Source organism: Brienomyrus brachyistius, chromosome 5 (genome assembly GCF_023856365.1).
Source record: "Brienomyrus brachyistius isolate T26 chromosome 5, BBRACH_0.4, whole genome shotgun sequence".
Classification (NCBI taxonomy): Eukaryota; Metazoa; Chordata; class Actinopteri; order Osteoglossiformes; family Mormyridae; genus Brienomyrus; species Brienomyrus brachyistius.
Genome location: NC_064537.1, coordinates 3,722,004 through 3,746,597, shown reverse-complemented (window position 1 = coordinate 3,746,597; position 24,594 = coordinate 3,722,004). Strand labels below are relative to the sequence as shown.

At 49.7% G+C, this 24,594-nt stretch overlaps 1 protein-coding gene across 3 annotated transcripts in view; it reads left to right on the top strand.

The window, feature by feature from the left end:
• Positions 1-6,086: 6,086 nt before the first annotated feature.
• The window catches only part of aatkb (apoptosis-associated tyrosine kinase b), a 43,397-nt gene continuing 24,889 nt past the window's right edge, over positions 6,087-24,594 (top strand). The window contains exons 1-2 of one of the 3 annotated variants that reach the window (XM_049015849.1): positions 6,087-6,780; positions 22,453-22,586. In XM_049015849.1, coding sequence (XP_048871806.1) covers positions 6,699-6,780; positions 22,453-22,586 — 216 coding nt within the window. In that variant the 5' untranslated portion in view covers positions 6,087-6,698. Of the gene's footprint in view, positions 6,781-22,011; positions 22,109-22,452; positions 22,587-24,594 lie in introns of those variants that run through there. The other 2 variants (XM_049015847.1, XM_049015848.1) reach the window with 2 other exon arrangements.

Genomic DNA, 24,594 nt, shown 5'->3' with positions numbered 1-24,594 from the left:
AGCAGGACAGGGCGGGACTGGCATGGGGGTCTCTCTCATGGTCATACATCTGTCTGCAGGACTATAGATCGGCCTCACGTGGTTATAAATCTGTTCACGGACGCCACACGCCAATTTGATGCTGAACTTGTTGAGTGTATCTCTGACCGAAAGGTTACGGATTCAGATCCCACCAGGGGGACGGATTGTCACACCCCTGAGGGAAAACATTTCCCTGCAATTATTCCCAGAAATCTGCTGGCTTGCATAAATACAGCAAAATACTTAGAACCCTTGGGATATAAACCAGCTGCAAAACATATAAATAATGTCATATTTTAGGGTGTTGACGTTCATATTCTGCTGTGAGCAGTTTGCAGCAGTTTTGAGAGGCACATGTCAGAGCCTCGTGCCAGTCAATGTGCCCAAATGGCCAGTTTATGGCAGACGGACTATTTCATATCCAGTACTCACTGGTCCCTTAATTTGGAAAATCCAGCAGCTTCATTAACTGATCCCTGGGCCAAGCTGATGGACCTTAGTGTCGTACTTCAGCTAGAGGAAGAAAAGCTGATGTAGTGAATTCGCAATGAGGGCTATCGATTTAGTTACGTTTGGGAGCCAGCCATGATATATTTATGATGTACTACTGCAGAAAACATTCGCTCTCCATCTACCATTTCAGTTGTTACTGCTTTTTGAAATATTTATCGCCATGCCGATGGATTACACAACAGACCCACTTTCGGACTTACTTGGAAGCTTTCAGAACTTGTTGTTCTTCCTCTCACCACGTCACTCTTGCGGAACTTTCCGGAAGTTGGCCAAAGTGAATGGATCCCTGGGTAGTGAGGCATGGAGCCTGGTTTTAGGGTCCATCTTCACCAGACCTTTTATCTGACCTTGGAACCTCTCATGGTCTTTTCAGGAGGGAACATCTGTACCTCTGACCCACACCCAAAGTATGCTTGATTCCTCTGACTGTCTGGGCTGCTCTCCGCTGGGTATCCTGTAGGGGGCGCATTTGGATGCTGATGGACTGTTGAGGGGGCAATTCTGCTGTCCATCTACCCATCCACAAATTACATGACCAAGATGGAAGCAGATGGTAGATACTGTGCAATGTAGATACTGAGTAGAAGGAGTAACTTACAGTCAGTGTAAGTCAATCCATCAACAGACATAGGCAGCTACCTACCTATATGGGGGGCGCTGACTTTACAAGCTGATGTCACTATATCTCGGATGGGGGGGGGACGTCGGTGGTAAATCATTGGCTTTGAGTGGCCCTACTGAGAGTGAAGGGTTATATCAGCCTGTAGGAACGTTGGACTCCTGTGCATGTTGCGTGCATGCGTGTCTGTGCGTGCATGCGTGTCTGCGTGTCTGTGCGTGCATGCGTGTCTGCGTGTGCATGCGTGTCTGTGCGTGCATGCGTGTCTGCATGCATGCGTGTCTGTGTGTGCATGCGTGTCTGCGTGTGCATGCGTGTCTGTGCGTGCATGCGTGTCTGTGTGTGCATGTGTGTCTGCGTGTCCATGCGTGTCTGTGCGTGCATGTGTGTCTGCATGCATGCGTGTCTGTGTGTGCATGCGTGTCTGCGTGTGCATGCGTGTCTGTGCGTGCATGCGTGTCTGTGTGTGCATGTGTGTCTGCGTGTGCATGCGTGTGAGAGGGGCACTCACCTCTCGTCTACTCTGATTCCCGCTGAGCTTTGATTCCATTTATCTCAGATCATGTATCAGAGAGAAGCTGCCAGGCTCGGGTCTCCCGCAGCGCAAACCACTCTAATCTCTGCTGCACAAATGCAGGGAATGCGATTTCAGCATGCTGGGCACAGCCATAGGGTCAGCCTAATGGGTTTTAATAAAGTTAATAATTGTGGCCTCACCACGACTGGCTGCTAATTAAAATGTTTCCTCTAAAACATGAAGGGCACCTGCCTCAGGATTCCATGGTCAGACAGCCCAGTCGTACATACCACATTTGTTCAATCATTTGGACAGAAAGCTGGAAACGTTCAAAACTGCTTTCACTTCAAAATTTGGGGGTGATAATGAACCCTCTTGCTGCACATGTGAGCTTTACTTACACATAAATGATCTGAGGGCAGAATGAAAAAACAATTCAGAGAGATAACCAATCAGATCTTTGTCAGATGTCAGACCAGCCAATCAGATGTTTTGGTCCCACATCCTCTAGTTGCTTGGACCTGGCTCCTCTACGACACGATTGGTTAGCTCTCTGAACCAATCATTTTTCATTCTGCACACAGAACATTTTTGTGTGAGTAAAACTCCCATAAGCCCTACTGCCTCTCAACACTGCACTGCTTCTTCTGGCCACCAGGGGGCTGGTCATGGAATTCGCAGATGATACCAATGTCAGTGCAATCACTCGCCAGTAATTTTCTTGATCCTTCACTTGCAGTAAAAGGTTAATTGAGTTGTATTTATAAGCTGGCCAGTTGTTAGGCTAGTCTTAATGAAGACTAGCATTTACCGTGCCTGTTAAGACAGCTGACGTTTAACCTGCAACCCTGAACACCAAGAGGAACATTTCTGTGATACCAAGTTAGCTAAGCTAACTAAATTGCTTTCACACACGGACTTATGTCTCCATATGTCTCCCTGGCTCCAGTCCACTTTACTACTCAATCACAGACTGGACCACAGCAAGACTTCATATCAGTTTGGCTCCAATGGCTGTCAATACGTCACAGTGTTTACTCCAGGCAGTATCGCTCTAAGCCCATATCGCGCCCTAGGTGGGCATCACCGCCTGCGCCCCCTGTCTGATATAAAGTGAAATCGGCTTGCTAAGTCAGCACCCCCTCAGAAGACAGTGCCCTAGGCAGGCATCACCGCCAGCGCCCCCTGTCTGAGACAAAGTGACATCAGCTTGCTAAGTCAGCACCCCCTCAGAAGACAATGCCCTAGGCGGGCATCACCGCCGGCGCCCCCTGTCTGAGACAAAGTGACATCAGCTTGCTAAGTCAGCACCCCCTCAGAAGACAGTGCCCTAGGCGGGCATCACCGCCGGCGCCCCCTGTCTGAGACAAAGTGACATCAGCTTGCTAAGTCAGCACCCCCTCAGAAGACAGTGCCCTAGGCAGGCATCACCGCCTGCGCCCCCTGTCTGATATAAAGTGAAATCGGCTTGCTAAGTCAGCACCCCCTCAGAAGACAGTGCCCTAGGCAGGCATCACCGCCAGCGCCCCCTGTCTGAGACAAAGTGACATCAGCTTGCTAAGTCAGCACCCCCTCAGAAGACAGTGCCCTAGGCGGGCATCACCGCCGGCGCCCCCTGTCTGAGACAAAGTGACATCAGCTTGCTAAGTCAGCACCCCCTCAGAAGACAGTGCCCTAGGCGGGCATCACCGCCGGCGCCCCCTGTCTGAGACAAAGTGACATCAGCTTGCTAAGTCAGCACCCCCTAGGAAGACAGTGCCCTAGGCGGGCATCACCGCCGGCGCCCCCTGTCTGAGACAAAGTGACATCAGCTTGCTAAGTCAGCACCCCCTAGGAAGACAGTGCCCTAGGCGGGCATCACCGCCGGCGCCCCCTGTCTGAGACAAAGTGACATCACCTGGGTAAGTCAGCGCTTCCTAAAAAGATGGTGCCCTAAGCAGTCGCCTCCATCACTTAACAATTTAACTGGCCTGGACCCAGGTGCTGGTGAATCAATTTGGTGTCTGGTGTGTCTGGGGGTTAGGGTTAGGGCTGGGGTTAGGGTTAGGGTTAGGGTTAGGGTTAGGGTTAGGGTTAGAGAAACTCTCTTTACCGAGCTGTTGTCAAATGTGCCGGGATTCATTAATCCATAACAAAGTGCTTTGTGGTTTGAGGCTCGTTAGCTGTTTCACTCCATAACTGCTGCACTCTACTTGTACTCTACTGCGTTACTTGGTTAGAGCCTAAATGTTTGGCAGCAGGAGTATTTTTAGCTACGTTCACTCTCTGCAGTCTAAGCCATCGTTTAAAAGTTGCGATGTCGCATTTGATTCGCCGCTGTCGTCAGCCAGCCTAACCGGGATGCATTTGGCTGCCTGTCAGCTGTGAGAGGATGGAGAATGAGCAGAGAAATTGCACGGCTGCGTGTGCTAACCTACCGAATGAGAGAAGGCGTGTGTGAGTAAAGTGTGTGTGTGAACCTGCGACGGCCTCTCCTGCAGGAGGGCACCTGCAGGCTGCGCTACTGTATGCTCTCCGTGGTTTTCAAGTGTGTGCAGTACATGTGTTTGTCTGCACAGATTTCTGTTTGCTTTTTGAAACGTGTTCGTGCGTGTGTGCGGTCGTGTTTACGCGCACCCTTTTTTAAATGCATATGCGTGTCTGGGCACTCGTGTTTTCGAGTTGCTCACGTAGAAGCCTCGTTAAGTACACATATGTGAATGCGTGTGCATGTTTCTGCACCCATGTTTGGCGTGTGTCATTTACACATGCTTTCATGTGCTTGTATGTGCAGCCTGGGTAGGGATGTGTGTGTGTGTGTGTGTGTGTGTGTGTGAGTGTTTTTCTGGGTCTACACAGTGTTTATTCTGCGTAGGCCGCTGCCTTCATGATTTATGCTCCCAGCACACTAATTACACATTACAGTAATCATGGGAGTTACAGAAAATCAGCTGGGGCCGGCGACGGCTGGGGGGGGGGGGTCACACCTGGTGTGGAGCTCTGCCCCAGAGTGGTGTAACTGGAGAGGACTGGCCGCTGAGCCCACCTGCTTGCTGCTGATAGTCTGGCGGCCCCCTGGGGGCAGATAAACGCTGGTTTTGGACCTGCGACTGTTCCCCCCATCCCATGTAACCTCCCTATGATTCCACCATGACACTCAGACCCGGAAACCCCATCCAGCAACATCAGGATAGCAGTTAAACTCCATGGCTGGAGGTATTAGCTGAAGACACAGCTGATGTAGGTAATGTAGCCTTGATTGCTGCATTCAAATGCACAGGCAGTGTGAGTGTTTCAGGGACTGTAAGTGTGTGTGTGTGTGTGTGAATACCACACACCACAGATGTTACTGCATTCTATTCACACACACACACACACTTACAGTCCCTGAAACACTCCACTTTTCTGGACAGGTAACTGGTTTTTGGGTTTTCATACAACTTCTCAACAGACACGTATCGACACACACAAGTTGTATGAAAACCCAAAAACCAGTTACCTGTCCAGAAAAGTGGATCACTTTAGAGAGCAGGCTACCCCAATGTAACCCCTGGCAGATAATTCTAATATTAAGGCACATTGAGTTCCTGTACCTTCTCCTTTCGATATAGTTTTGTTACTTAAATCGTCATGGACTTTTTATACATTTGGTTCTGTTTTCTCAGCAGGAACACCACAGTTTTTCCCAAGAACACTGCAGTTTCGTGGAGTACAGCCAATCAGTGGTTGTACTTCACTTTCCTCTTTCCGCAAGAAAAAGGAGGAGCGTATTTGCAGTCTTCGAGACGCTGGGCAGGGCCTGTACCACACCTCCACCTCCCTGGTACGATTTTCCTCGAGCTTCCTCTCCGTTTGTGCGTCCTGCCCTGGGGGCTTTGTCACAGCTCTCATGTGTAATTAACCAACCCCCCCCCCCCCCCCCCATTGCTGTCAGTTGTGGTATAATCTGGCATAATGTAAAGGATTTTATTTCAATCAAAGCTGTTATTTAATTTTTTAAATATATAGCACTGGCTGAAAAAGCATGCAGAGTCTCGTTGTCAATGTACAATGACAATAGAGATATATTCTATTCTGCTTTATATTCTCATCCACGGGGCGAGTAATTAGGCTATAATAACCGCCTTGACGGTGCCGTGTATTCGCAGACCCAGATCCCCTACAACAGCTTTTATTTGTTGCGTCTTTAACGATTTTTTGGGGGAAATTTCCTCTGTGTGATCAATCAGGATTACGCTCCAGATCTTCTCAGCCTTTGAGGAGATCGCGGGCTTCTTTTGACGCGTGTGGCTATCAGCGGGGTCTTTTGCCGGACTGCGCCCGTCACCCCTCCCGTTAAAAGACGCCGCCGAGTAACCGGCTTACGGCGCGCTGCCGTCGGGCGCTTGATGACCCTCCCCCGCAAAGTAGACCCCCGGCAGACGCATCCACCCTCCCACTCACCCACACACTCCACCAGCTGCGCTTTGCGAAGAGTACAGACTGGGGGAGTGTGAGGTATTATAGTAAGAGGAATCAGAGAGGAAGATGGCGCTGTCAGGACCGAACAGCTCCCTATCGCAGGCTGATCCTCGAAATTAATCACAGAAAATACATATAGGCGTGTTTGTAAATATATTCTGATGCCGGCAAACGTCCGCCTGTGTTTTGAGTCTTACTTATTTTGCCACACAAATAGGTTTCGATTAATTGGACTGTCAGAGGAATGGGATACTGGTGCTATCCAAGGTTTGGTGCAGAGACAAGGGACGGTCGTTTGGACAGTGTAGCGGCATTACAGGGACACTGCGCCGGGGGACGCCGCCGCGCCGACTCTCCCCGTTTAGACTGAAATCACACGAAAGCAGGGTTTTTAAACGCCATCTGGGCTGATGCGAAACGAAAGTAGCGGCAACATTTCTCCTAAATCTGAGGCATTTTGCGGAAAAACAGGAAACAGGCGCTGGGAGCCTCTGTGAAAAGATGGCACGTTCGAGTCACTTTCGCCACTTAAATTAGCGTTTCGCGCCGCCTTTTTTAATCCACCCTGCAAGGTAATCGAAGAGGAGGATGTCCGCGATGTTATTTGCCATGGTCGTGTCTTCGTCGTTTTTCAGCCCGGCATTTGCCTTCAGCTCGCAGCTCGACTCAGGTGAGTCCGAATTATAGACCCTTAATGCTGCCGGACAGCAGGCGCCGCGCCTCCGCTGCCTGACAGCTTATATATATATTTTTCTTGGTTTCTCTTGGTGAATGTAAACACGTGCCACCTGACAGCGATTAATTAATTTTTATCCGGTGGTGAGATATTAATCGTAAGTGTTTTTTTTAATCGAAATGCGTGTCGGTATCTAGGATTTGATGGAAAAAGCAATAGATCCAGAGTATTCCTCGGCAGTTATTTTAAATGATCGAAGTGTATTTGGGGATGCTATTTCTATTGTCTTCTAATACATTTTTTTTTGCATGAGAGAGAAAGAGGGATACAGGGTCTCGGTTTGCGCACCTGAACTCCTCTCATGACGGATGCTGCGCTCGTACTGATTGATTCCTGTGCCATTTGAAAATTAAAACCAACATAAATAAATAAACGTTCTAATTGCATAATAAAAACAGAACAAGATGTATGGCTTAAGCTTTATGTTCTTTATCCATAATGGAAGGACCCGTCTCTGCTTAGTGCTCCTCATCACGGATATGGATGTCAAATCTGCATGGGTTTTTTTTTTGTGGGAGGGGGTGGATGGGTAAGGGTTCCTGCCGATGGGGGAGGGGCACCGCTGAGAGGCGCACGAGGCTCCCCGCACCCCGTGCCGGCCAGGCCGGTTTCGTGGGACAAATTTCACGCGTGAGGATGGAGGATGAAGACAGACGCCAGCTAAATACCCCCCCCCCCAACTCCCACCTCCCACTCACAAGAAACGCAGTTAGAGGAGGGTTACAAAAGGGCAGTCTATACTGATGAAATACAAGAAGAAATTCGGTTTTGTGGAAATGGCTGAAATCCGAGTCTTGAGCGTATCTGATATATCGCCTTATATTACAGGCTTTTGGCAGAATGAGCGACGGTAAGACCGAACTGAAGATGCTGCGTTTCAAACATGGCAGTAAGCTGCGCCAATGCACGGCACTGCTGACTGCATTTAAAACTCATCATCATCATTATTATTATTATTATGCTTGAGCCAATGGGATTTATTTCTGCTTTTATGGTGGTTTTGTTCACTTACATAAATGCTAAGCAGCAAACCTCTTGGCCCCCAGAGTGGTTACTATGGCGACCAAAAGGGCTGCAGCCACATTCTCTCGGCTTTAGGGACCCCATACAGACTGGTCATGTGTACCCCTGGGTGCCTAAAGTCAGACACTGTTTATTGACGTGGTCGGGGACATCTCAATTGGTGGCGGGGGGGGGGGGTTAGGGTTAGGGTTAGGGTTAGGGTTAGAGCAGCTTCTGAACTCTACCCCCTGCATTCCAGTTGTTGCCCCGGCCAGCGTCTCCGCAGCCCCCTTCCTCCACAGAACTGCCCCTCAGCTTGCTACCCTGGGGGGCTAGTCAAGGCAGCTGAAGATGTCGTTATTGCTTACTATGATGACCCCCCTCCCCCCGTAATACGCTGTTATATAATCCTGCTACATGCCATAATTGAACTTGTGACCCCCCCAAAACTTGCATGTTTCCGCTTCTGCTGGCATCGCCCCGTGTCTCCCGTTGTCTCAATGCTGTCAGTGCAACTGGAGGGGGGCATGTGAGAAGATGCATCGTATCTCCAGCTCCAGACAGGGATTTGGAATTTTATTCCTGACAGAAATAAAAAAAGAGAAATCTGCTGTTTGTGTGGGGTATTAAGAGTGAAGGGGGTGTGCAGTTCAGTCAAATGTGATTTCCCAAAATTCCAGGTGTTGCCGAGCGACACTCAGATGTGCCTTTGGTCTAATAAACATGCATGTCGCAGAGGCGATGGACGCCGAGCACCCATATCCTATGTGGTCTGCCCACCCCCCCTCCCATGACACACTGCTGACTCATGGGATGCGAAGGGAGTTTCATCCCAACATGAATTTGCATCTCACCTTGTGTGCCTCCGTGTGTTAAACATAAGGGATGAGGGGAGACGGTGTAATGAAGGCAGCAGCGAGAAACTACAGCAAAAGGCAGTGGAGGGAGGGAGGAGATGATCAACATCCAGAATGGGTGTTGGGTCACAATTATGGTAGGAAAGATGACTGGTTCTGGGTGTTTTCCTGAGGTGGTATGTGGCTTATCGGGTTAGGATGCCTTGCCTGTAACCAGAATGCTGCTGGTTTGAATCCCATGAGTGGGGAGTGATTTCACTGCTGGGCCCTTAATCAAGACCCTTAACCCCAGTTATCTGAGGGACTATCTGAGCCTGCTTTCTCAGAATAGATGTATGTTGCTTTAGATTAAAGCATCTGCAAAATGAATGAAATTAAATGTCATTAAATGTCAGGACAAGAGAAAACAGGAACGGGTTTACAGGAGTGAGTCGGCTCGTCGCCTGATTGCAGTTGACATCCGCGCCCATTGTGAGTCTCTTATTTTCACACGTTTGCAGTCACAGATTTTCACTTAAAGCCTTGTTTCATAACTTTGAGTCGTGTTTGGTTTGGTGGTAGAAGGAGAGCGAGGCCGTTTGGGAGACGGGGGGGGCGATCGAGGGGATTTGATGCAGTTTACAGGCGACATGCAGTGCAGGCAGGCTGTGTTTTATGTGGAGTAGGCCCCTTCTACATCGGGGGGCAGGGGGCTTTAACCCTGGTTTGTAAGAGGGCATCAGAGGTAGGGTCTCTTTATCCTGTGACCCCCTGGTGTATCTTTGGGTCTGCTGCCTTTCAGGCTGTGTACCCAGTGACCCCCCCTGCCCCGCAGCGTCACTGCTGTTCAGCACACCCCCAAAACTTCCTCGGCTTCCTTCTGAAGCTGTCGTCTCGTGTTTCTCCTCATCCTCGTCCAGCACTCGCTGTTCTGCTCTCTGCCGTTCTCATGCCATCTGTCACCACAGCAGCCCGTTGCCATTTTCGTATCGGCATTCGAAGATTTGTGCGGGATCGCGGCTCGGCGCAGGCGTGAATGCGAGGTGCCAGATTGCGAGGCGGTTACTCGTGTCCTGAACATGAGCGCCACGGATCCCGGAGAAGGCCGGTCAGGCCTTGAAATATATTTAGCATCACACAGCACTTAAACAGGGAGAATAAGTTGATAATGAAGTCGCGATAGTCGTGAACCAGAAGCCAAGTTCAGATTTGTGCTGTTGGACGAGGGCCGTCTTCTCTGAGCCGTAATGGGCTCGTTATACAATGTTGAACTGCTGGTGCAACACAAGAACATCAAAGCCCCCTTAGATGCTGGATAACAGTCTGACAAAAGTCAATACGTTTTTCCTCCACTGTCTCCCTGGTGGGCGGGGACGGGGGGGTGGGGTGGGGCTCTTCGTCTTTGCTCTGGCCGAAACAGATTTCTCGATCTGTCGGGCTGCCGTGCCGAGCCCACGCCTTCTGGAGCTCCCCGCATCGGCGGTGAGTCGGGATCACGCTCGACACTCTACTGCCTTGAGACGTCAACTCAGATCTCCTCTTTTATCTTTGATACAGGAAGTGTGCTGTCATCCGGGCTGACGAACAGGTTAAGAGTTCCTCGCTGACGGTAAACATGGTTATTTCTGTACATGTGCCCCACGCTCACGCGTCCCCTGCCTCTGGGCCGGAATCATCGCTGCCCTGGTGCCTGGAGTCGCTTCCTCGAGAGGCTGTTGATTGGTTAATCTTTCACTCCCTGGCATCGCCTCTTTAGTACACATTTATTATATCGCTTCATATTTATGTCCAGGTGATTCAGTGGTAGTAACCAGATGCCGATCTTGCTTTCCATCTCATCGCTGCTTTTCTCTGCTCATGCTTGTCTCCCCGAGGCAACTTGACTTAGATTATGCTGATGAATGGTGAATAATCAGACTGAGATTATGCTGATGAAATGTATAACAGATCTAGGTTATTCCGGAATACAGTTTAATGTACTGCTGTCGCTCTGATTGGTTGCCTGAAAGTGCTGCTGTCTGATTGGAGGGCTGTGCTTCAGCACCAAGGACAGATCTTGGGGGGATGGCAAAGCGAAGGACTGAACCTCAAATCATAAGGAAAGATGTTAACAAACCAGGTGGGCTTGAGATCTAATCCCAGTAGGAGGACATGTCTTTGGATATGGGACCAGGTACTAATTAAGTATAATCATTATAAACAGGTACAAAGGTTTGGGTCAAAAATTGCGCTCCGTGTAATGCATTTTTCATTAAACACTTTAAAGAGCCAATAAATATTATGGGATAGAGGGAACAGCTGCTATTCTGTGTTTTGGAGATGCTTGGGGAGAGGCAGTAGTTTTAAAAGTCTTCTTGAGCATAAGAGTTTTTTTTTGCTATATATAAATTTGAAAATTGACATAGCCAGACATCCTGGAATTTACTTATGAAGAATCAGTATCGCATAAGTCACTGAGGTCTGATAACAGACTCTCTGCTAAATATGTCGGTTCAGGAATAACCGAAACCCTCCCTCCAGTCTGGACGTTACTGTGCGAAAGTGTCCACAAGCCAGGGATCAATCTCTCATCCTTCCATCTGTTCCTTCATTTGGCAAATCGGATGGGGCTTGTAAAATTATTTTTGTGCCTCCCTCGGTGGCTGGGGGTGTGTGCTGTTATTTTCGGAAAGAAGCCTCAGCTTCCCCTTTGAGGATTCGTGAGGATCACACTTGTGCTTGGAAGAAAACCCCGTGGCACGTGGACTGGACAGTGTGGATCGGCTGGCCTGCCCTTCGGCCTGTGGCGCACCCCTGCGCCATCTCGCATTACGGCGGCTTGTGGGGTCTCTGATTCGGTAGGATGAGGGGTTACTATGCAGGGGGTGGGGGGGGCGAGAGCGGACATACACTTGAAAGTGAATGCAGTGTCCGCAGTGAGTAAACAACATCCTGTTTTCTGACACAAAGCCATTCGTTCTACTGGCAGCTCTGACCTGATCTCGGGTGGGTGGGAAGAAACCTGGAAATACCCCAACCACCCCCCCCCACCGTGGGGGCAGCACCAGTCCTGTAACCACAGCTAGTTTTTAACTTGCAAATGTTGCCCACAGTTTCATTGTGGGGGGGGGGCTGCCGCATTTACCTACTCGTCATTATTAGGAGGTAGTGGTTTGAACCTCCAGTGCTTTAGAATCTGTGACGTTGTCTTGGCCTCCATCCAGCATTAAGAGATGAACCTTCTGCTGCAAATCAGATGCTTCTGCCAGCAGCCCCTCTACCGTGACCCTGAGTAAATTATAATCTAGGAAAGTAGTGGCTCTCGGTAAATATGGCTCTTAAGCAGTTGCCACAAGCATAATGGCATCTGCTAACTAAGGATGGCAGTGTCCTGCGGGTCACATCTGGGGTCACCCCTGGGGTCACACCTGGGGTCACCACTGGTTGACGTTGCTTGGGGCCATAGTGAGGGCCACAGGGATAATGGGAAAGGAGTGGAAGATCTTGCGGTGCTGCTGTCACCCCTTGCCAGTCAGGGCTGTTCATAGCAGGGGGGGCATGACACACACCACTGTGTGTCAGACAGGCACCAGAGAGCATTATGCATTCAGCTTGGGGTCCCTATTGTCACCTGATTTACCGTCTGTCTATAAGTGCTGCTGCTTCCCCCACATGCCTCTTGGTGGAGCGTCGTCACCGGTGTCGAGCCCCACATCCTCCCCTCCCTGGCTTCTTATCAGAGATAAGTTCATGAAATATTTAATGCCCCCCCCCCCCCATTCAACACCAGCTTATTAGTGATTCATGAGACGCACTTCGGGGATGGGGGGGGCAGATTTCAGAAGCTAGAGCTGAACTTAGGATAAGAACCAAGAAGGTTCGGGGGGGCGGGGGGGGTGATGAAGGGAGACATCGGAAGGAGATACAAAAAGAAGAAGGGAAACAGAGAGGAAGAAACTGCAGAGATTCCATGAGGACTGCAGACGTCAGGTGGAGAGACGTCGCTACGCCACGGAGCACCGCTGAGATATTTTACAGAAGGCTTCCATGTTCAAAATGAAGGCCAAAAAAGTGTGTTGGACATAATGTCCTCCACATAACTTCTCACTGTTCCAGGATCCATTCTCTGCATTTTTCAGTCATTTTTTTGGAGCGACAGAGATAGAGAGAGCAGAGAGTGGAGAACAAGCCGCGAGCGGGGGGCTGTGAGACAGGACCGCTCGTCTGGCACAGCGTCCTGCCACTGCGCGCATGCAGGCACTGCGCCCCCCCCCGGCTACTGGGGACAGAGGGTGCTTATGTAAACGCGGGGCCGCATTAAGATTCCGCGCATGCACGGCATGCGCACGCCGCATTCGCACCCAAACTCCGTCGGCTTTGCCCAAATTAGTAGGGCAAGACAAGCCTCCCTGTTTCCATGACGACCCCTCCCTGATATGTTCAGCGGGTGTGTTCATTGAAAAAATGGACGCGTACGAAATTTGTCAGATAGGGCCAGGTGATGGACTCATACAGGATCGTTTAACGCCACACTGGGGGGACTGGCGCTCAGCAGATGGTGAGCATAATGTCCCCCCCCGTCATGTGTCCCCGTACCAACAAAAATAGTCATGTTTGCTTTACTCTGGCTGTGTTGTGACTCCTGGCTCCAACATAGCTGAGGATTCTGCACTGCATGTCCCCAAATAAATTCCCCAAAGCTTCCAGAGCTTGTGGATTGGGAAGATGAGCAGTTAGTGTCTATTATTGTCAAATGGGATCCCATCCACGCCCAGCCACTTTCCCACCGGACCTGCCGGATCGTGACCTTCTCCCAGGCATCACTCAGCACTCACTTGACTTAATCAAATCTAACCCTAGGGCAGGATGGCGCCGTGAGCCCAGGGTTTCCTTCAGTCGACAGGTCATTTGTTTTTCTTCGGTGACGGTTATGTAATACACACAGCATCGCATCCCCTCAGGCCCCACTCCCGCTGCGTGCCAGCGATGATCAGGAAGCCAGGGAAATGGACCTCTGAGGCGCTTGCTGCAGCTGAAAAAGGGAGGCATGGATGTGGAGAGGTGGCAAGGGAGGGGGGAGGAAGAGGATGCCGCTGAGAGATTATGCTGATACCAGCATTGGTGTCTTTAGCCTGGTTGGGTCTGTGTCCCATTCACCGCTGCCTTAAGAGATGCAGGTGGAATGTTCAAGTAGAATATACAGTTAGAAATTCCAGAAGGTAGAATATTCCAATGTAACGTTACATTATATCATCTAAATGAAATATTCACATGGAATATTCAGTTGGAATATATGCAGGTAAAATATTTTGTTAGAATTTCCAGGTGGAGTAAAGTGTGCAGTCTGTGCGTCCAGATAAAAATGGAGGTTGAACGTCCAGGTGATTCATCCCGACTCACGGCGACAGAAGGCCGAGCTCAGCAATGCATCAATGGAATGCGTCATGCAGCGGCAATGATGGGAACTGGATTGGCGCTGGTTTCCAGTGGCAGTCCTGCCAGCCCCTGTTGAGAAATGTGTTGCCTACAGAACCAAAACTAGATCTCATCTTGTAGATTATGGCGTTTAATGTAATCGGCAAAAGATGGACCTGGATTAACACAAAAAAAAACAGAATGAAAAAAATGCCCAGGTAATGTGAAGGTTTCACCTCCAAATGATGCTGACATAACACCGTAAAAACAGACAGCCATTTATAAGTTAGGTACGCACTTTTGTCTAAAGCGCAGTAGAAATGAGAGGCTTCAGGCCTGAGTGCTAAATCCCGAGGGTAAGGGCCACGCTCAAGGACCCAGCGCTGATGTAATTACTTTGCCAGCCATGGGATTCAATCCCACAACCTTCTGGATACAGGTACAGATCCCATTGCAGTTTCTGTGTACCAGTAATCACCACAACAGATAGAAAAATCCTGGAAACACTGGAGCCGGCCTGTGCCGTGCTCCCTCACACGTTCCTGCGTCCAGCCGCACAGCGTGATGTTTAGGATGTCAGGTAAAGGACAGCAGACGTACCACCTCAGCATCACCTGAGGACAAGCTGTGTGATTGTGGCTCCTGCTGGGACATTTTCCTACATTCAGTGGAAACGCCGTCGCCGGAAAGGAGAGCGAGGCCGGCTCTGCCTCGAAACACGGCACACGCGTGTCATCTGTCATGACCTAACTGGATCACGCAGATCCGTGTTGCTCCGAATGGACGAGATCTGAGAGACGGGAACCTTTGTGTGCCGGGTTTGCAGCAGCTCTGGAATCTAAGAAATGTGAATTGCCACGTCGGGCGGGGGTGATGCGGCGGAGCCGAAGGTGGAGGGGTCAGGATTGTCATCTCTGCCAGCTGAAATGCCTCCAGCATGAAGCACGTGCTTCGTCGGTGAGAAGGGGCTCCTTCGCTTTGCTGGCCACATTCAGCTTCAGTTACGTTGGCGGCTGGAGTGTCTGTGGCGGAGAACATGTTACTTACTTTACATTTATCTATTAGATGGGAGCTTTTATCCAAAATCAGAGGTGGAAAGTTCAGGCCCAGAAAGTACAAATCCAGACCAAAATTTTGTTTCAACCTACCGAATGAGTATAAAGAGTTACATTCACAGAGGACTCAACTGGTTGGTTGAAACCAAACCTTGGTCTGGATTTGTACTTTCTGGACCTGAATCTTGGCGGCTGGGTGCGCTGTGTGTACTTTTATGGGGCCACCACACTGCGGCATGGTAGTACCCTAAATATCACCTGACAGAAGGTTATTCATGGCTTCCTGGTGTCCTGAGGCCCTGCCGGGACCTCCTGCGTACATGAGTGCTGGACTGATGTGTTGTTCTGATGGGTTCCATCCCGCCGGGTACGAGATGGCGACGAGCTCTCTCCATTCCTGCAGCACTTCTGACTGGACAGATCTGATCCGATCGAGTCCTGGAGGCTTTGATGATCGTTAAAGCTGACATAAAATGAAAAATGTTATTTGTATCCTCATCACAGAGCGCAGCACTGTGTGCTGTCCTCCAGTGTGCTGTCCTCCAGTGTGCTGTCCTCCAGTGTGCTGTCCTCCAGTGTGTCATTTAGATTTTACTTTATGACAATGTGTTTAGATTTACTTTGATCTGACGTTGGGGTACTCACCTGCTCTCAGGAGAACCTTGGGTTTGCCAGGCTGGTGGGGTCACTGGTCGAGTGAGATCTGTTTCCGTGGCAATGGGGCTGCGACTTTGGGTGAGTGATCAGGGCCGTGGCTGGCTGATCGGGGGGGGGGGGGGGGGCGCCCCCCGGAAGCTGACTCCTCTCGCTCCCCCTCATCTCCTGCTCCCTCCCTCAGCTGCCACCATCGGGGGGTGGCCTGTCATCGGCAGCCAACTCATCCCACGCCACGGGGGAGAAGTGGGCCAATTGTTTTTATAATTTGCCCCCCCCCCATGCCCCATTTCACCTGCTATTCCACTCAATTTCCCCTCGTTTTATTTTTATATAGCGACATTTCTGGCACACACCTTCCCCAAAGCTGAGCGCAAAATGGAAAATGGCGCAATTAAAGTCAGTATCAGCATACAGTGTATCGGCAGCTGCACTAGGTGGGGCTTAACGTTACGAAGGCTGTAAGCGAGCGTTACCACAGCGTGCTTTTCCAGTGCGGCGCCCTGCCTGCGTCGCCTGACGGCCGCGTGATGTGCATTTCAGCATTTATGATGATGCGGTGGCACTGCCATGGATGATAATAGTAATTAAAGGTGTGGAATCAACCAGGAGTCATTGTGAGCGTAACCGAGTGTGTGTGTGTGTTTGTCTGTGTTTGTGTCTGTGTGTGGGTGAGAGTGTGTGTGTCTGCTTGTGTGAGTGGGTATACCTATCCTTATGGGGACACAATGTCCCCATAACGTGATAAATATCCGATTTTCCCTTATGGGGACCGGTTTCCTGTGTGTGTGTGAGTGTCCATGTTGGCACGTGTGACTCTGTGCATGTTCTTGCATTAACCTCATGTCCCAGCCTTGCAATGGCTCCAAAACTGCCACACAGAGACCCTACTGAGCATGCCCAGAAGATAATCACCCCCCCCCCCCCTCCCGCCGCTCCTCAGCTCTGGCCCTGCAGCACACATGCCATCTGCCGGACTCTTCAAACTTAAAAATCTTTATTGGCATGAATTACAGGTACAGAACAAAATCAGTGTTTGTCAGCTAGTAATCCCAGAGGTGGGAGCAGAGCGCATGAGGGGGGAGGAGAAATGACACGCTTGATGTGAGAAGTAATCACTCACCCTCCCAGTCTGGCAAGGTACGGTGCGCCATCTCTCGCCGCCATTTTCCGTTTTTTGAGTATTTGGTTTCTCTGTGACTTTGACTCGCTGCCATTTATCACAGCACATTGCTGGATGAGATGCACCGTCTCAGTCACCGAGAGTGTGATCTGCAGGCTGTAGTGGCTTCCCAGGGGGTGTGGGGGCCCAAACGTGCCACCAGGCTGCTCCTTGATGATCAGCCCCGTTGTTTGATCCACCTTCTCTCTCTTGTCCCTTTCGCTTGTCTCAGGTCAACTGAACAGTGATACCCATCATCCACACCCCCGTGCTTAATTTGTGGTGGGGTGGGGGCGGTACGGTTGTTCCGGTATAACACTGCCAACACAGCGACTCACTTGCATCCCTGAGATTGCACACCTGGCCTTCAGCCAACCAGGGGATTGGGAGCTTCCTCCAACCAAGATGTGTGCCCTGGCGTTTGGCCAGTCAGGACACATACCTTACTCTTTGGCCAATCAGGACACATGCCTTACTCTTTGGCCAATCAGGACACATGCCTTACTCTTTGGCCAATCAGGACACATGCCTTACTCTTTGGCCAGTCAGGACACATGCCTTACTCTTTGGCCAATCAGGACACATGCCTTACTCTTTGGCCAATCAGGACACATGCCTTACTCTTTGGCCAATCAGGACACATGCCTTACTCTTTGGCCAATCAGGACACATGCCTTACTCTTTGGCCAATCAGGACACATGCCTTACTCTTTGGCCAATCAGGACACATGCCTTACTCTTTGGCCAATCAGGACACATGCCTTACTCTTTGGCCAATCAGGTTTGGGGGTGGTTTGGAAGAAGCAGCTTTGGCCCCTGCCTGTCCTTCCCTGTCCCCCCCCCCCCCCCCCCCCGCTTCACACTTAAGCGACTCATTAAGGTGAAGCAATCAGGGTGGAAATGTGAAGGGCACGGGGGGCATATCAACCCCCCCTTCATTTGGACAGGACTTTCATGATGCCTCATCTTAAGTGCTGTATTTTCACTCAATGTAAAAGTACGTAGTATGAGGAAGTATGAGGCACTGCTGCAATAGACCCCCCCCCCTTAGGCGCATCAGCAAAATTAAAGGTGTTTTAAAAAGCCCAGATTCGTCCACATGTGGTACACTAGCTCAGCCAGTGGCAAAACACTGGGGGTTTGAGTCCCGGCTGAATTTGCAGCTCCCCCCACATCGGCTGGGTTCCCTCCCACACCGTGTGCATGTACGGCCCCCCACAACGGAAGGCCGTCCTGTCCAGGGTGCTGCCCACTGCAGCTCTTAGCTACCAGCCGCTGTGCTGGAGGTGCTGCCCACCATCTTGAAGGTTAATGAAGAGCAGCGTCCAGACAGAGTGGCCAGCCTCGGCCGTCAGCAGAACATCACCTCCTGCTCCAAGTGCTAAGTGGTACTGTCTCAGGCTGGCTAGTCTGCCATGTTAACTAAGGCTATTAATAAACAGATACATTAAAAGTAAATAGAAAGCTAGTTAATTCATTGATTAATCCATTAACAGGGTTGCCAGTTTTGGTCAGCTGGCTGGAGTGAGGTTGTCAATTCGCGTCTGCACACGTGTATACATGTATGTACCAGTTTTATTGCCTTGTACATAGTCTGCAAGGTTTGCAAACTACCTTCCTACCTGTGATGTAGCTAATTTTAGGTTTATAAAGGAATACTATCGATTTGCTATGAAAGTCAGAAAGCGTGAGTGTCACACCTGATGCCTGAGAGCTGGCAGTCCTGCATTAACCCAAAAATAGTGTCTCTCTTAATATCGTCCAAACTCCAACCACTGGTGCAGTAAAGCAGTGATTCCCAGTCCAGTCCTCAGGGACCCGCAGACAGTCCACATTTTTGCTCCATCCCAGCTTCTTTGATCATTCCTGTTGACCTAGACCTACAGTACAATACCCATCAAAGTCGCAGTAGGAATTCCCCGTAAACATGTATCAATATTAGCATTAAATGTAAGAGCTAATTTGGTGGGGTGGCATGGTGGTGCAGTGATTAGCACTCACACCTCTGACTCACAGAGTCTCTGCTATGACCCCATGTGTGGAATCTGCTTGTTTTCGCCATGCTGTTGGGGGGGGGGGGGGTTCCTATGGGTACTCCTCCCCCCCCCCCCCCACCCATACGCCAAAAACACGCTGAGGTTAATTGGATTTGCTAAACTGCCCATAGGTGTGCATGTGTGATTGAGTGGCGTGTGAGAATTGTTGACACACCACAGCACTCAGTGCTCAACATTAAAACATGTTCTCTGCATTCAGCCCATATGTGACATTGTGACATAGCAGGGAGCAGCTAATTCAGCGCCCGGGGGGCAGCGCTTGGGGGCGGCACCTTGCTCAGGGTACCTCAGTGGTGCCTTGCTGGTCGGTAATTTGAACCACCAATTATTCAATTACATGTGGGCTTCCCTAACCATCAAGCCACCACTGCCCATAGTGAGGTGGGCAGAGTGAGCCCTGTGATGGGTTGGCGCTCCATCCTGGGTTGCAGTCCCCCTGTGACCCTGCAGAATCTGGATGGATCCAATCAGAGCCTGTCTATATGTGAGAGCCCTTGTATCACTGAGGCTTCCAGCTGTGTTTTTGCATGTTGTTCATTTTCATAAAACTGTTTCGAGCAGGGCTACTCAAATCACGGCCCTCAAGGGCCGAGCACTGCCAATTTCCCAGCCTTTCTTTACCCATGAGCCAGGTGTGAAGCCTCTGTGGCCAATCAGACTCAGTAATTATTAAACTAACTACCTGGGAGAACTGAAAACATCGAAGGCCAGATTTCAAGAACCCTGCTAGGTAGGTAGACGAGAGCTGTCCCCGTACTGCCTGTTACACGCAGTCCAGGTAACGATCTTCGGGATAAGCCTGCTTTCCTGCGTCTCTCAGGATTTTCTTGCTATATTTGAGGATTTTCTTCAGTGATGTTGAGGGGGTGTGACTGAGATAGCTACCCAGAAAAAGGCTTTCTCCTGCCAGCTGAACTCCCCTATGCCCCCCCTCCCCAAGTCGAGTTTGTCTCCTGTTGACTCTGATCGAGTTTGTCCTGCCCCTGACCAGCTCTCCTTTGTACTAATTTGTGGGATGCAATCTGTGTGTGTGTGTGTGTGTGGGGGGGGGGGCTCAGTGGCCAGCAGAGTGACCAGCTGTCAGTAGATCAATGGGGGTGGGATGGGGGAGAGAATCAGCACTAACTTAAGGCCGAAAGAGAACTGGACACAATGGGTAGTCCAGTCCATTCAGTCTGTTTCCATGACAACTGCTGCAAGGTTACTGCAGCTACCTCTGCGCTCGGATGCCACAGACCAGACCAATGCACGCTTGCAGCATATGTTACATATGTTATTATTGTGTTACATTTATTAATGCAAGTCCACATCTTACCAGTGACCTGGTAAGATGGGATGCAGGGAGGTGATGCCGGGCATTCGCCCACGGACCTCGGCACCTGGACGCCAACGTAAGACGCTTTAATGGTGCAGTGGGCGATGTAAAAGCATCACTCTGCTCTTCAGTCTTGTCAAAGAAGATAATAAGCAATCATGTAAATGTCTTTAGGGCGGGTCCCAAGAGGTGCTTCCAGGAAGACGCCTGGCACAGTGGCACGGGAGGGCAGGTCCCAAGAGGTGCTTCCAGGAAGACGCCTGGCACAGTGGCACGGGAGGGCGGGTCCCAGGAAGTGCTTCCAGGAAGACGCCTGGCACAGTGGCACGGGAGGGCGGGTCCCAAGAGGTGCTTCCAGGAAGACGCCTGGCACAGTGGCACAGGAGGGCGGGTCCCAGGAAGTGCTTCCAGGAAGACGCCTGGCACAGTGGCACGGGAGGGCGGGTCCCAGGAAGTGCTTCCAGGAAGACGCCTGGCACAGTGGCACGGGAGGGCGGGTCCCAGGAAGTGCTTCCAGGAAGATGCCTGGCACAGTGGCACGGGAGGGCGGGTCCCAGGAAGTGCTTCCAGGAAGACGCCTGGCACAGTGGCACAGGAGGGCGGGTCCCAGGAAGTGCTTCCAGGAAGATGCCTGGCACAGTGGCACGGGAGGGCGGGTCCCAGGAAGTGCTTCCAGGAAGACGCCTGGCACAGTGGCACGGGAGGGCGGGTCCCAGGAAGTGCTTCCAGGAAGACGCCTGGCACAGTGGCACGGGAGGGCGGGTCCCAGGAAGTGCTTCCAGGAAGACGCCTGGCACAGTGTAAATTGTAATTCTCCAGCCGCCCAGAGGTGGCTGCGGCTGCCGCCTGGCACAGTGTTTTCTGGAGGTTTGCAGATGTGTCATCACTCACACCAGAGCTAGACTGCGTGTTACGCCTCATATCAGCAGAATAATTCTTATTGTGCCTTTACTTTTACTTTATCCAAGGCACCATTAGTTTCACCATTCCTATATCTTGGAAGTTCCTACCGGATGGATCGGCCTTGAGGTCCTCGAACTCGTGGCCTTGGCCCAGGCTGCCGCACTTTAAGCCGACTCCCCCTCTCTATCCCCTCATTCTTCTGTTTTCTCCTGTTATCCTGCTTCTCTTCCTTCTTTTCATATCCTTCATGCTCCATTTTCTACATCCTGTCCTGTCTCTCGCATTCACCTCCTTCCCTATATCCTTCCCCTTTCGTTCTGCTGTCATACTTCTACTCTCTTTAAACATCTTTATCTTTCAGTGCCAACAGGGGCAGCGTGGGTGAGAACTGCACTTGTAACTAGAAGACCTGCCCCTGCTGTTGTCCCCCTGAACCACTTTAGTAAAATATTCAGCTGGATAAGTGAATCTGACAGTATTCGCACACATCCATGACATGGGGGTTCACTCGCTCCTTCCTCGTCACACTGTGTCTTTGTTTCACTCATTTCCCCTTCATCTATCATTCTATCTCCCCCTCGCTTGCTGACCCATAAGCTAAAACACCCCCCGCCTGTGCTGAGGGAGCTTTCACCTTTCCACAGGTGGGGCTTTCGAGGAGGATCAGGCCCCACTGAATTATGGGAGTACGGACGCGATGGCTGTGATGACTGATGGCCGCCATACCGCCATTTTTTTTTGGATGCCCCATCTGCGCCGGTTTTGCAGATTAACAAACCCAGCTATTAATAAAATCCCCTCCCTGTTTCAGCGTGGGACGCGTGATGAATCACGACGGCGGATGATGTTAGTGGAGTCGTTACACGGGTACCGACACCGCGCAGGTATTTTCATTAGCGACCGAAACACAATACAGACGTCAGCCCTGAAAAACGATCCCTTCTGAGATGCCAAAGACACTGACATTTAAAGATAACGAGTAACGTTCATGTGAAAGTTTCTCGGCAATTATTTTGAGAAGGTTTAAATTTGCTAGGAGATCAAACTCATGGTCGCCTGGAGATTCTGAAGGTTCCCGCAGGTAGCGCTTTGAGAAGAACGCAGGAGATGCTACTGAGAGGTTGCTTGGAAGCACATTCCATGGGCTCCTGCTCTTCTCAGTTAATTGCCTTGTTTTTTTCTCCTTCGCTCTGGTTGACCTAGTTGCTATGCCTCTATCTGCCTACAGATGGCGCCCCACCAGGCGAGCTCTCCTGGTCCTCCTCCCTGGCAGTGGTGGCAGTGTCCTTCTCCGGCCTCTTCACCTTTGTCTTTCTCATGCTGGCCTGCCTGTGCTGCAAGAAAGAGGACATTGGCTTCAAGGTGAGTCCTCTCCTCCTTCGCCACTGGCCACACCGATATTCCACTGTCATTCCTTCCAGCAGATGGCGTAACATTAGGCAGCAGTGTCACTGTAACTGGCCGGGGTTGATCCTTCTCCGTCCAGCAGTGCTTGCACTCACTGCCAGTGTCTTCATTTCAAAGTGTGTGAAACTGCAACCGTATTCCTTTGAATAAGGGAATCTGATAAGTTACGATGAGTAATACTGAGACAGACCAAAATTATTATTATTATTACTATGGTGCCACTTAATAATAACACAAACATCTTATTTTCTAAATAGGCATGTGTCAGTGTATCTAACAGAATTTAAATGTGGTGTGGGAAAGGTCTTCGGTCCAATGACACCTCCACCTTTCTCGGCCCTCTCTGGGCTCAGTCCCGTAGCAGCTGTCCAATCAGCAGGCTCTCCTACCTTAACAGGGCTGCCCACCACATGGGCAGCCTTTACATTATGTCTTTGTTGAACTAAGCAGGAGCTAGTGACCAAAAAGTTACAAATATGTACCCTAGAGGAGCAACCGCACCAAGAAAATGGATTGCAGAAAAAAAATGTGTCTATATATGAATTTCAGTGCTCACAGAAAGTCTTTCTAAATTCATTAAAAATGTCACACATATATTGGTTTTATAACAAAAATCACTACTTTATTCATTTTACAAAACATGTATCTATTGCAATAGAAACGACCAATAGTTTTACGTAAAACATTAAATTCTATTAGTAATAAACTGAAACCCAAATTATAGTTCTAAGAGAACTGCTCTGAGTGAAAATGTTCATTGTCAAGCGGTCTCATTGGGGGGTTTTAATTAGTAACACCGCTGCAACGACATAAAACAGCGAACGTGTGTTTAGTATCACTTTAGGAGCCAGTGGCTGCAATTGCATTTAATAGCAAAATGGCAACTGAATGAGTCAGTCAAAAAAATTATGACCCTAAATAAAAGAAAATGTCTGTCTTGAAAATACATGCAGATACCCGAAACATCGTTGTAAAATCAATAAATTCGCAGCATTGTTACAGAATTACGCGAGCGTCGCAAGACTTTCTGTGAGCGCCGTATATGCTTCAATTATTGTATTTCGTTCTAAATTATTTTAGTAATAAGTAAACACGCACGGAAAAAGGACACGTACAGAGAATTTTCTTCTGCAGTTAAGCTGATTTGTTATAAATGGATATGAAAATTAATTAAGTGTTTCTTTCAGATAGACAGAAGTAATTTTAATAAATATAATTCTGAATGTGTATGTGTATGTAATGCTTTTGACCCGTACGCTGAAATGACTTTGCAATGAGAGCTGTGGTATCCGCGAAGGACGGAAAGGATTCTGGTTTTCCCCATGCAGGGTCTGAAACCGCGTTTCTGGAAGCTTGGACTGTCACGGTTGTTTAGATGTAACCGGCTGGTTTATTTACGATGGATGCCGCGACCTTTTGAAAAAGCGAGCCTCCTCTCTCTCTATGCCCCGTTTTGTGCGCTTGTGTATGCAGTACTTGTCGCCCATATCCTTGTTTTTCCACTTTCTGACGAACAAAATGGGGACCGGGGCTTGATAGCACATAATTTAAAAATAATTAAAAAGCGGAACTATAGCCGGAGTTAATTTAGTTTCCTGCCAAGCGGTAGGAATCGATGTATAATAATTTAAAGGTATTCTTCGCTATCTGCAGTCTCGCCGTAAGAGGAGCGTTAGCTCTGCTAAATAAATAAATGTGAATTAACTGTACATACAGAAAAGCTTACTTAGACCCGAACCGAAGTCTTTTATTCGTCAAGAAACAGTAGTTGTAATAAACTTGTTTGGAAAAATTACTACCAGTAAACAGGTATTTTAACGCAAAATGTGCGCACAGTTTCGTGTACAAAGGCTTATTTGGCAAACCTTCCCCAAACTGCTCTTTATGTCAATAGGATTTATACAGTACATATATTCCAGTGACCTAATATCCATGTAAAATACTTCTGAAATGCTTTCGATAT